Source organism: Aspergillus undulatus (genome assembly GCF_047715775.1).
Source record: "Aspergillus undulatus strain CBS 261.88 unplaced genomic scaffold BDV17scaffold_45, whole genome shotgun sequence".
Classification (NCBI taxonomy): Eukaryota; Fungi; Ascomycota; class Eurotiomycetes; order Eurotiales; family Aspergillaceae; genus Aspergillus; species Aspergillus undulatus.
Window position 1 is genome coordinate 1 of NW_027396649.1, and position 11746 is coordinate 11746.

General features: G+C 51.3%; 3 protein-coding genes across 3 annotated transcripts; all 3 read left to right on the plus strand.

The window, feature by feature from the left end:
- Window positions 1-561: 561 nt before the first annotated feature.
- BDV17DRAFT_283435 (putative C6 transcription factor) lies at window positions 562-2951 on the plus strand (the record flags this gene model as incomplete). Its single annotated transcript, XM_073760359.1, has 9 exons — window positions 562-694; window positions 818-1003; window positions 1044-1218; window positions 1325-1530; window positions 1575-1909; window positions 1939-1985; window positions 2074-2127; window positions 2159-2366; window positions 2400-2951. The coding sequence occupies 9 exons, from the start codon at window positions 562-564 to the stop codon at window positions 2949-2951; spliced, it is 1896 nt and encodes a 631-aa protein (XP_073612951.1).
- Window positions 2952-5979: 3028 nt separating this feature from the next.
- Window positions 5980-6744, plus strand: BDV17DRAFT_299835 (uncharacterized protein; the record flags this gene model as incomplete). Its single annotated transcript, XM_073763957.1, has 3 exons — window positions 5980-6271; window positions 6529-6602; window positions 6697-6744. The coding sequence occupies 3 exons, from the start codon at window positions 5980-5982 to the stop codon at window positions 6742-6744; spliced, it is 414 nt and encodes a 137-aa protein (XP_073612952.1).
- Window positions 6745-9126: 2382 nt separating this feature from the next.
- BDV17DRAFT_270114 (arabinan endo-1,5-alpha-L-arabinosidase) lies at window positions 9127-10962 on the plus strand. Its single transcript, XM_073758636.1, has 3 exons — window positions 9127-9525; window positions 9896-10378; window positions 10445-10962. The coding sequence occupies exons 1-3, from the start codon at window positions 9256-9258 to the stop codon at window positions 10667-10669; spliced, it is 978 nt and encodes a 325-aa protein (XP_073612953.1). The 5' UTR covers window positions 9127-9255; the 3' UTR covers window positions 10670-10962.
- Window positions 10963-11746: the final 784 nt, after the last annotated feature.

The following is an 11746-nucleotide window of genomic DNA, read 5'->3' on the forward strand; positions in this document are numbered from 1 at the left end:
GGTATTTAAAAGCTGAGGTGCCGCGCCGCTCATGCCAAGCCTGGTGGGGCCGGCTTGCGGCTTCTGAGCAGCGGCACCTGACCTGTGTACTCCATTGACCCCTGACTTGGGTGCAGGATGACATGGTTACTAAACTCAAGATAACAGCCTAACAGCGGTATTGACAGGTGAATGCTGCCAAACACCCCTGAAAAAGAGAGGTGTCTAGGTACCTCCACATCCAAAGTACCTTCCTTTTCTTCTGAGCTTACCTAGGAAGACGCCATTTTCTGGTGCTCTACACCGGATCCTACCACCGATAGGAGCTAAGTGGCAGCTTCCTCAACAACACTTCAGGAGGTATGGGCCGGAAATATTGATCTGTTCTTGTTTGTCAATGCGCGGACCCTGCAGGCAAACAATCTCGCCTTGTATGAACGCTGCATTGCCCACTGCTTTGATCCTTGGCAACTCCAGCCCAATATTGGCTGCCGGGACAATGCCCGGGGTCTCTCCGGTGACGTTCTAACGTGAATGGGATCAGAGAGGCGATCATTTGTCCGGCCAGAGAAACTCCGTACGATGATGTTACTTGGCGAGTATTGCGAAGCTTGCTCACCCCACGCGGAGAATCTTTGTCTCTGTGGAGAACCTGGAGTGCGGGGTTTCTGGAAGAAAGGCCCATTGAGATTCTGCAGTCTGCCATCCTTCAGCTGTCTGTCGAGCTGACCTGAAGAGGTGAGTGGCAAAGGGAACAGTAGGACTGCCGCTGAACAGCAACCGACACTGCAACAATCTCAGGCCCAATCCGACTTCAAGTCCGATGATGACATCCCAGCGTGCCAGTCTTGCCGCCGCAAGAAAGCTCGTTGCAGTCGAGAACAACCCTGCTCCCAGTGTGTGCGCTTCGGCACAACATGTATCTACGACGATCGCAAGCTGAAGCCTGGCTTTCGCGCGGGAGCAATGGATAGTCTGTCGCGCAGATTCGAGACGTTGGAGAACATGTTTTTTGGGGCAGGAGGTAATGTGGGAGGCACTGCATTCTGGTGCTGTATTTCCAGGTTTACCCAATGGTGCTTACGAGTCTGAGGCGAATGGGGGATCAAACGATATCCATGGACAGAAGGAAGCCATCAAGCGCTCGCTCTTGCAAATGGCAGCTGCGAACGAGTATGAGGGAGTTAGCCCACGACCGACGAAGAGACAATCAATTGAAGTACCAGGCGACGAGTTCCAGTCAATGAGGGCAAGCGAGATGGTCGAGTCGGATGTGATGAATCCTCTTGTTGACTTCTATCTCGACAATTTTCACCACTGGATACCCATACTCCATGTTAATCAGGTCTCGTGATGGTAGAATGAGAGCCATCTATATCCTCTATGCCATCATAGCTGCCGGTATCCGCTTTGTTCGGGACTCTCGACTTGCTGACGAGGAGAACGCAAGCGTTGCTGAGAGATGTCGGCAGAGAGTCGTGCTGCACAGCATGAAGTCATTCTCAGTGGAGAAATTGCAAGCACTGGTTATTATTGCGTTTGACACAGTCCGTACCCTCTAGCCCGCGTGACTGATGCCGTGCTCGCGGTCGTAGGTCCATCCTCTTGGTCCGTCGTCGGCAGTACGACGCGAACAGTCGAACATCTCCAGCTGGGTGTTGAGGAAGACGATCTCTACAGCAAGAATCAGCATGGAGAGACACTGATTCGTCGAATCACGTTCCTCAAGCCATCAGCGTGCTGCCAGGAAGCGGAGGAACGCAGACGCGTGTTCTGGACTGCTTTTCTGATGGACCGCTTCTGCAGCGTCTCGACGGGCTGGAACATCAGTCTCACTGGTGTAGATGTCAAGCGTCGTCTTCCTTGTGAGGGCACACTGTGGCAGCGCGAAGAAGAAACTCGAGCTCCATACTTTGGTATCCCAGATGCGGTTCCCAATAGACCATTGTCGGCAAGCAGAGCAGCCCCATTACGGTAGACCCTACGGAGACAGACTCAATCGGCGGGTTTGCATACTGCATTGAAGCCACCGAGTCATTATCCTTGGTCTCGACATTCTTCGTTCACCAACCTCTCAATGTGCGAAATGCCGAGGAAACCCAAACTATGGTTGATGCGGTTCAAGGAGCTTGATCTGCGGCTCGTCCAGTATGCACAGCCTCAGCCCTAACTCGAGCAGATGGAAACTGTTTCTCCCCTCTAGGTGGCGCGAAGTCTCGACTCTCAACGCAGACGGTATAATGGACTCGAATTTAACCCTGGCGCACATTACCCACAACACCGCCATTATCCTCCTCCAAGCCGCGTCGGACATTGCCACTTTCAGCCAGCAGTTTCTCGCTTGCTCATCGATGCTCACTAACCCTCAATTCTCCTTTTGCCTCTTCGTTGCCGGTCGGATGCTCCTTACTCATTCGCAGTACTGCGCAGTGTCGATTCATCCAGCACTAGACACCCTCATTGCAAGCCTCGCTGAGATCTCAGTCCGGTGGTCCGGTTCGCGCGACGGCAACGGCACGGGTGTAGAGAGAGAAAGCCTTGCCTCCGTCTTTACGAAGCGCCTCGTCCAGGCCCGAGGAAGTATCTCTTCGCCCACCGCAACATTATCGGCCAGGAGGGGCGGAAACCTCGACATCCGGCAAACTGTCTACTCGGAATCCGCCTCAGAAACAGCAAGCGCACATACTGTCCAGACTCAATCCATACGCGCCCCATCCAATAATAACGCTGGCCCTACCCCAGTCCACGCGCATGAACTCGGGGTTGGAGCAGCGAGAGTAGACCACGACATGCTGCTCAATCCGCCCGCCGCGCCTTTGACTGTTATCGGGCCCCAGTCCAATTTGCAAGACTACCCCTCGGACCCCTCACTCACATTCGGATTTCCACCCTTACCACTCTCTTTCCAGCAGAGCTTTGAAGTTTTTACTTTGACCAATTTAATTTCGGCCACGCCACGCACAGTCATTTGACTCCCAGCTGGCAGGGGAAGGCGAACGATTGGGAGAACTCATCCTATGTACCTGCACCGGTGGGCTATGGAAATGCGTTACCTGGGTCAGCGAATAAATCTTCGAATACTGGGTGACGATGTACGCTTCGTTGACGGTGCTAGGCTGCCTGGGACTTCCACCTAGAGCCTACCACAAGCACGACATGTTCTTACGGATGTAACATGTTATAACTCGCAGTCCATTGAGTCCATCTTGTCGCCTGGTGATAGAGGATAAGCCCTTGCATCTCACTAACGCATACACCTAAAGCGAATACTATCTGACCTTCACTATCCCCATCTCTAATAGCATATTGCCGAACAAAAGAAAGTGATAGTCTGCGTAAACAAGGCCATGATCCGCCCACCGTCTAGTCGCAAATTCATAATTGCATATTGTTGCTGCGTTAAGTATTGTCTCGGGTAAATTCAGTACATCCAAGCTGCTACCGCTGCCATTGAAAGGGGATTTCAAGGAAACAGTAAGTCGTCCAGGTTGTGTCTCTTGCTCTGCTTCCGGATGCCTGCTAATGTCCGTCTCCGACGTGTCGATCGCAAAATCCGCCGGCGAGGGCGTCATGAACTTGGAGACTGTCCCATTCAGGATCCTTAGGGCACTGTTCAGATAAGATTGTGCTGCTACTTCATCCGTATTTTCCAGCACTTGGTAGAGCAGCGCTAAGCCACAGCAAGCGACCATCCCGGCAGATGTATCCCTCGGGCACGACTCATCCACCGGTGCATCAAAGTCCCAATATGGGACACCGTTGTCAGGCAAATGGTTGATAAAATAGTCCGCCAGATCCCTTGTTGTTGCAAGAAACCCGGGCTCGCCCGTTCACTCGTACATCTGAATAAAGCCTAGAATACCCCATACCTGTGGCTAGGAAATGCTCATCTCCACCACTACGTCCCAATTCCAATACTGAGCTCGTCAAGCTTCAACGAGACGTATCAATGTTTTCAGGTGGGTTAACCAGTCTGGACAGATTAACTTCTGTTACTGCTTCAGTATGTATAGTTTACCTGACTGCATACCATACATAGACAGCAACGTACCTCTTTGTTGGCGCGCAGCTGGAGGCGGACAATTTGGTCCTGAATAAAGTTGCTCGGGTCGTTGTGTGGAGTTGAGACGGCTGTCGTAGAGAAGAGATTAGGTAGGGCCATTGAATATGTACGATTTCGAATAGAATCATGTTTAGTATCGCGTTGCACACTCGTTCTTTACAATATCGAGCCTGGAATGTTCGAATCGACGTGGGGTTTGGCATCGTGCTATCGATATTCTGTGTTGCGTTCTTCTAGCACCTGTACATTCGAGCACAAACAGGATCAATTCCATGTCCAAGTGCAAACTCCTACTCTCTAAAAAAAATTTCCGAGATGACCGAAAAAATATTCAAGTCATCCAACCCAATTCCCGAGATGACCGAAAAAATATTCAAGTCATCCAACCCAATTCCTTAAAGCCTAGACCTGGCTACTCAGGAATTCAGCCAAGGTGCATCCGAGGAATGTGGCAAGTAGTCTAGGCTCGAGAATTTAGTTACTGCCAGCGCCGACCCTACCGGATCCCTGGCGGATCGACGGATTCTTTTCCCGCGGTGGGAGGGTTGCATTAACATTGGCATCGCTTTATCTACTGTACTTGTCTTGGCTCGATGTGCTTGAGGTGAACCTTGATCAAGTCTCTATACGATCGTGTAACTTTGAGACTCAGTAGTGACGACATCGATTCTGGACCTGAGGACTGTATCTATCTTTCTCTGTCCCTAGTAGTATTGGGGCCTTCTAAGGCCTCCCAGATTCTCAGGCTCTTCTCCTTGTTGAGCTGGTACTTTGAGTTTAATATGTTCTGTCGGCGCGGCGTTGACCTAGGTAATACCATCACCCACTGCTATACCCCAGAATAAACCAGCCTACTGGCACAAATACTCAGCTCACGCATGAGCTCACTATGGTGGTTCTTGCGCTGGTGAATATTAGCTTTGGGTCCTTGACAGTTTCATTGGCGTTGTGGGCCAGTAATCGTCGAACCGTGGTGTAGTCTTCCCGTTCCGGCCAGTCAGTCTGGGGTTGGAATGCTATGATTTTTATTTGCTTGAGCAGGCGAGGCGCTCCGAGACGCAGCCACTTGGAGAACAGGGTATGTCTAGATTCTATAAGATGTACCCAGCTGGGGTAAATGGTCTCAAGTATGCCTACTCTTCTGATAGACTCAAATTCAACGGCTGATGGTATCCCATTCATCCTACCCAAGAACCTTATCTTTGAGCTTTTCCCGTAAGCAATACTCCGCGGGAGTCAAAGGTTCATCAAATCAAGTCGTCATCATCCCACCTGGCGTACCTAGAGGTACCGTCAACGTGCCCTGGTCACCGATCCGATGCTTCCTCCAATAGGCCCATCTAGCCTTCTCATTCCAATCGTTCAATCCTTGGATAATTGTCCAACTAGTGCAAGAAACACATAGTAAGCCGTCATCATGATCATACTAACTTGGCGTAGCTAGAGGTATCATTAATGAGCCCTGGATGACCGATGACCGATCCGATACCTCCTTCGCAATAGGTCTATCTAACGTCCCGCAGGGGCGATATTGGTTAACCCGAGACAGCATATATCAAGTCGCCATCATTTTAGCTTGGCGTGCCTAGAGGCACAGTCCAGTGAACCCTGGCTCACTAAAAGTTTGATTGTTTTCAGCAACTCCTAGAGCATCAACCATGGCACAGAGCCGGGTGGCTGGCATGACTTTCTCTGGTTCGGTCTGTATACGACAGGATGTAGTATCATAAAGTTGTAGTTTGGTGCTTGGATGGCAAATTCGGTTATTATACGCTCAGTTGGAGGAATTGTATAGAGCTCTTCGGGTTATATAAACCCCCAGCCGTACCTCCCAACATCAATCCATCAAGCGGATCAACAGCATCAAGAATATCAATATCCTATCTCAACCTCAGCAATCCTCAACCAAACAAAGCCAACCCAACCCAAACTCCAAAATGCACTTCAACCTCCCAACTATCCTAACCCTCTCCCTCGCAACCGCGACCCTCGCCCTCCCCTCCTCCTCCGCAGCCACAGCCAAGCTTAGCAACTCTCCCGCCTTCCGTGCGCAAGGTGAGGGCTCCCAGTGCGACGTCGGCTCCATCTCGTGCTGCAATGCGGCTGAGGAGATCAACAATGACGGCCTGCTTAGCGGGCTGCTTGGGGATGGCCTCCTCAATAGCCTCTCGGGGAACTCGGGCAGTGCTTGTGCCAAGGCGAGTTTGATTGATGAGCTGGGGATTCTTGGTATGTTAACTATCTTTTCTTGTCCTTTTCCTTTTTTTTTTTTTTTTTTTTTTTTTGGGGATGGATATGGGCATGGGTGAGATGGTGATGGAGATGGTGAGGGGGTGTCATATTGTTTACTCTCACTATCACCGTCGTCTACGTCTATGAGTGGAGGGATGGTGTGCTTTGCTAATGCGGCTACTACTGCTCATGCGGCTACATCTGGTCTGTTAACCCCGTGCTAATGCTCATGCTAATTGTTGTTCGTATGGCAGCCCTCATTGACCACACCGACAACGGCCCCGTGTGCAAGAACATCATCGCTTGCTGTCCCGAGGGCACTACCACTGTACGTTACAGCCTACCTGCCTATATATCGATCCCTTGAGCCTCTCACCCTCTAGGGCGCTCATTGGAGAAGAATTTCAAGCTAACGGTGGCAGTGTATCGCCGTGGACAACGCCGCTGGCCAAGCTGAGGCCAATGCCTAGGGAGCTAAGAGGCTAAGACGATGTGTTGGCATCGAAAGGCTCAAGACCTAAGACTTGTTTCTTTCAGGCAGGCAGTTGAGCTAAAATATAGGTTTGAGTTGGATAATGGGATGTTGGGCTTATGCTCATAGTTATTATAATAACGATAATAATAGTAATAAGAAGATTGAACGCAATCGGGGCTTCTTCGGCGTGCTACTTCCTCGAGGAGTAAATGGTGCATATAGCGGAGAATAGAGTATGTGCCTATCGTCTCTTCCTCCTCACCGCACCATACTCTGCATCTGTAGGCTACTCCTGAATAATCATCACGCGGTGTGGTATACCGTCTATGCCTCCACTACTCCACTGATTAATCTTCGTACAGACGGGAGCCGTACCGAGTAGCCTCCATTCCATCTCCAACTGCAAGTCCATAACGCGAGCGAGACTGACCACCTACTCCAAACGACCAACATCGCGAGAATCCCCGATCGCAATCGACATGATAGGCCCTTACTGGTTCCAGTGGACACTCTAGCTGAGTGTCTCTACCTCATGCCTCTGCCTCATGCAATGCACCATCTCCACAGCCCTGCCGAAGCCATGACCTCATTGAACCACAGGCCTGCTACCGTCAAACTAAGAGTCAGTGCTAAAAGTAAGATCACGGGCTAGGCCACCCATCCATCATGGATCATCGCATCCATGTGCCGCGCGAGAGTGTGGGGTAAGTCTAATGAGCCACCGCCACGAGCCTTAGATCGCTTAGGCTACTTGTTGGGGATCGGGCGGCGAATAGAGTGAGCGGGGCGTTGGTGAAGGATTTTAGACTTGACTGAGCCTTGAGGGTGGGAAGGGGGGGCTTCATGCTGACTGCAGCAAGGCAAGCAAGGCTATGTTTGTTATGTTGTCATAGTTAGCTAACGTGAGAGTGAGCTCGGTGAGCATAACCAGGCGGGTCTGTGCATACTGCATCGTGAGAAAAGAGTGAGGAGTCGACGACTGCAAAGAAGACTAGCGAAGCAAGTATGTTGAATTCTATCGTACTACACGTGCAGAATGCACTCACCACCTACAATATTTCCCGCGTCCGCCCGAAGCCGTAGAAAGTACATACCGTGTGCCGGATGGTGTGCTCGCTGCTTGATCTTCGCGATACAAGCGAATGGTCATTGAAGGAGGCTTCAGAATACTAGCCTCAACTCAGTTAAGTGATCTGCGCTAGCAACTGGTAACATGGAGTAATCTATCTCATCTGACTCCGCTGCACGCTCGGAGATATTCCATCGTCTCGATATGGCGCCGTGGCTAACCCTAGTCAGAAGGAGCTCCATCTGTTGACTTTTACCCCGCTACATCGACTCGATCGATCAGCTGCCTTACTGACGAGCTTCTCGCGGCCCTCCTTGCAGACCAGACTTACTATGAGCGAATTCCGACCGGTAGGCCCGATACCACAAGACAGGACAGGACAAGGCCAGGCAAGAAGACGAGACGAAAAGCGGCGCAACGTGGCGCCAGCTACGGGGGCTCGTTAGCCATGCCTGTGCAGGCACTGCAGGGCACAGCTGTCAAAGTGTCATGATTACTAGTAACGAGTAACTACGGAGTACCAGGAAAGACCTTGACTTGACAGGGTTAATTAGCTAAATCGGCAGGCTGTGCATGGCAGTGACTGGACCTGCTCGAGCCGCCAATTCGGGCAGTCGGTGCCTTGGCGCACCTATCAGGCTGCTTCAGGATGGAATTGGGATGCATGCTGCGCGACCCCGTATGACAGCTTGAGAGGGAGAATGGTGGTTGAGGAGTGCTGAGTCGAGGTGCCTGCGCCTGCGGTGTGACGTCGGGAGTCGGAGGGAGTCAGGCACTCCAGAGCAGCGACGGATGTGATTAGTTGGTGAGTGCCTTGGATGCAGGAATAGTACGGAGGAGCAGCAGGAAAAAAGAAATGGAGAGAGACAGACCCCTGGTAAACAAAGACATCATAGCCCGGTAAGGCCCATCCTGGCATCCCTGCGTGATGGACAAAGAACAGACCAAGGCTCCAAAGAGCCCAAGACAGCCGCAGCCGATCGCCAATAATTAGTTGATCTTCATGAGCACTGGCTTTGGCTCTGTTATAGTGTTTACACCTGGGGAAAGCAGCAAAATGTCCATTCGTCGGGCTCGTGACACGTCACTTGCCATCCTTGCACCTTGCATTGGGAGAGCGAGACTGCTGCGACTGTGTTCTGGAAGCTTTGCTAGTTGGGCGCTGCTATACAATCCCTTGCGTGACATCAACACGCGACTGGTATCCTGGTCTGTAGACTAAATCCATCCTAGTTCCTCTGTCGTTGGAGGAGGTACCTATAAGTAACCCCATTCCGCATTCCATTCACTTCATTCTCCAGTCAGATTCCTGCTCAGATTAACTTGTCTCTCTTCTTTAAATCCTTGCCTTGTCCTACTCAGTCTTGCGTTCAATTCTCCCTCATATGAGCATTGACTTTGACTGATTGACTTGCCGTTGTCCCTGTCTACAACGCCATGAACCTCCGCACCCTCCTGACCCTCACCCTATCCCTCGCGGGGGCATCTCTCGCGCAATTCACCAATCCTGGCGAATGCACCGGCGACTGCTGGGGTCACGACCCAGGCTTCCAGCAGCGCGTCTCAGACGGGCGATACTTTCGCTTCTCGACAGGCCGGGGCATTCACATCCACGCCTCGGACGACCTGACGGGGCCGTGGGAAGCCGTGGGAGAGGTTCTCCCTGGGGGATCGATCGTTGACCACCCAGGGAGCACGAACCTTTGGGTGAGTGATTCCATGTTCCGGTTCAGCTTCCTTATTATAATCTTGGCCGTATCCTTCGTCCGAATTCAAATGGAGCTGGGCAAGATTTCCGGTTGAGGCTAGCCAGCCCTAATCGCAACCCGACAACCCGGCCTTCTTTCTCCCCGCACGATCTGCGATCATTGTGATTGTCATACCCCGTATTCCAACCCATGATCCTGTCACATGTCCTGCTTCTGTTTCCATTACTATCTGCACTGCATGTGCATGTGCATATTGATGTAGTTTGCTTCCTCAACTTTGGTTTCCTTTTCCCCCTCATTCCATTTCCAACCGAATTGCACAAAGCAAAACATAGCAAAAGCAAAGCATACGAACTAACCAATAACAGGCCCCAGACGTGCATTACCAAGCCGACACAGAGCTCTACTACCTCTACTACTCCATCTCAACCCTCGGCAGTCGTGCCAGCGTAATCGGCGTCGCATCCTCGCCAAATCTCACACAGGGCTCATGGACCGACCACGGCGGCATCTTCCGCACAGAAGAAGGCGGACCCTACAACGCCATCGACGCAAACTGGGCCTCTATCGGCGGCAGTCCGATCCTTACTTTCGGCTCCTACTGGAATGGCATTCACCAGGTCCCGCTCGCGGGACCGATAGGTCTTGCGAACGGGGCGGCGGCGACTCAGATTGCGTACAACTCGAGCGGTCAGCATGCGATTGAGGCGGGTTTCATCTTTTATCGAAGGGGTTGGTATTACCTTACTTTTTCTAGTGGGCAGGCGAATGGATATGATACGAATTATCCGGCGCCCGGGGATGAGTACCGCATTAATGTTTGTCGGAGTCAGAGTGGGACTGGTGGGTTTGTATGTTTCTGGCCCCTCTAACCCCTACAATAACGTTGACAACATGCTAATGGTTTATGCTTGTAGGTCGACCGCGACAGCGTCTCCTGCCTCGACGGCAACGGCGGCACAACACTTCTCGCCTCGCACGGCAAAGTCTTTGGCCCCGGCGGGCAGGGCGTCTTCGAGGATAGCCAGCGCGGCTGGACGCTCTACTACCACTACGCGAACCCGGATATCGGCATTGCGGTCAGCCAGTACCAGTTTGGGTTTAATGTGTTGCAGTGGGCGGATGGATGGCCTACTGTCTAATCTGGTCAGATGATGGATCAGGATGGGGTGGGATATGGGTTGGTTAGGGTAGTTGAGGTGGACGGTCGTTATATAATGTCTGGTTTGATATGGCTATATATGATGGGTAAGGTTACGATGCCCATAGCCACTGCGGAACACTGCAGAGACTGAGGACTTGGCTGGGTTGGAGGAATGGGGTGATCGATCAGTCTATGATACCCATACCATCGTTTAGACGCTATTGTCGACTCTTATGTTGTTGATAATGTTGATACTTAATTGCATCGCATACATTGCGTTTATACATTGAATGTCTTGTCTTTGCTATGCTATGCCAATAAGATCCTCTCTGTCCTACCAGGAGGTTAAGTTCCTGGGTGAAACTTCCATTTATTCTTTTTCTTCTTTCAGGGCCAGAATCCCATCTCATGGATTTCTATTTATAACGACAGCGCTCCGCTCCGACAAGAGCAGTGCCAGACGCTTCACAGTGGCCCTCCAGCACGACATCGCTTTTCTGCAATGGAGTAGTGCGTTGGCCACCTGCAGTGTACCTGTAACCTTGCATAAAGAAAAAAAATCTACAATCTTTCGTCGTGAATCTATTGAGCGGGCTCGCCTCGCCTCCCCTTACCCGCCGGCGAGATGTCGTATTTTCCATTCAAAGTAAAAGGTCTCTAGGGTAGAACGCTATTTCCTCAAAGTGAAGCGTTCGAAGCCTATATATGGATACTCGGAATTGACACATAAAGAGGGCGGCCTGGGTCTGATGGTAATATCGTACCTTGGCTTGACACTGGGTACACCTTACACCGTGCATCCTTGGTTGTCAGCTTTATTGACGGCCGGGGATCAGCTCTATAAACAAGATCAACCTTTACCACCCAAAACAAAGAGCTCGAGCCTCGATGCCACATAGACAAAGAAGAGACCATGTACTAGTAAGTACGCATGTTGAGGCAGGTGCCCGGATGCAGCTAGCTAAATGGAACTGGTCTGCCTCCAGCTTTCTTTATATTATTCTCCCGAGGCTGCAGGTCAGAGATCTAGACCGTTATTAGACCTGATTCATGGTCACTGACCAACTAGATCCAT

What these genes read in the sequence shown, in the direction of transcription:
- BDV17DRAFT_270114 (XM_073758636.1), top strand. Translation starts at nt 9,256, where the DNA reads ATGAACCTCCGCACCCTCCTGACCCTCACCCTATCCCTCGCGGGGGCA. An exon ending in CAGGGAGCACGAACCTTTGG is followed by an intron (nt 9,526 to 9,895) that starts GTGAGTGATTCC and finishes AACCAATAACAG; the next exon opens with GCCCCAGACGTGCATTACCA. An exon ending in AGAGTGGGACTGGTGGGTTT is followed by an intron (nt 10,379 to 10,444) that starts GTATGTTTCTGG and finishes TTATGCTTGTAG; the next exon opens with GTCGACCGCGACAGCGTCTC.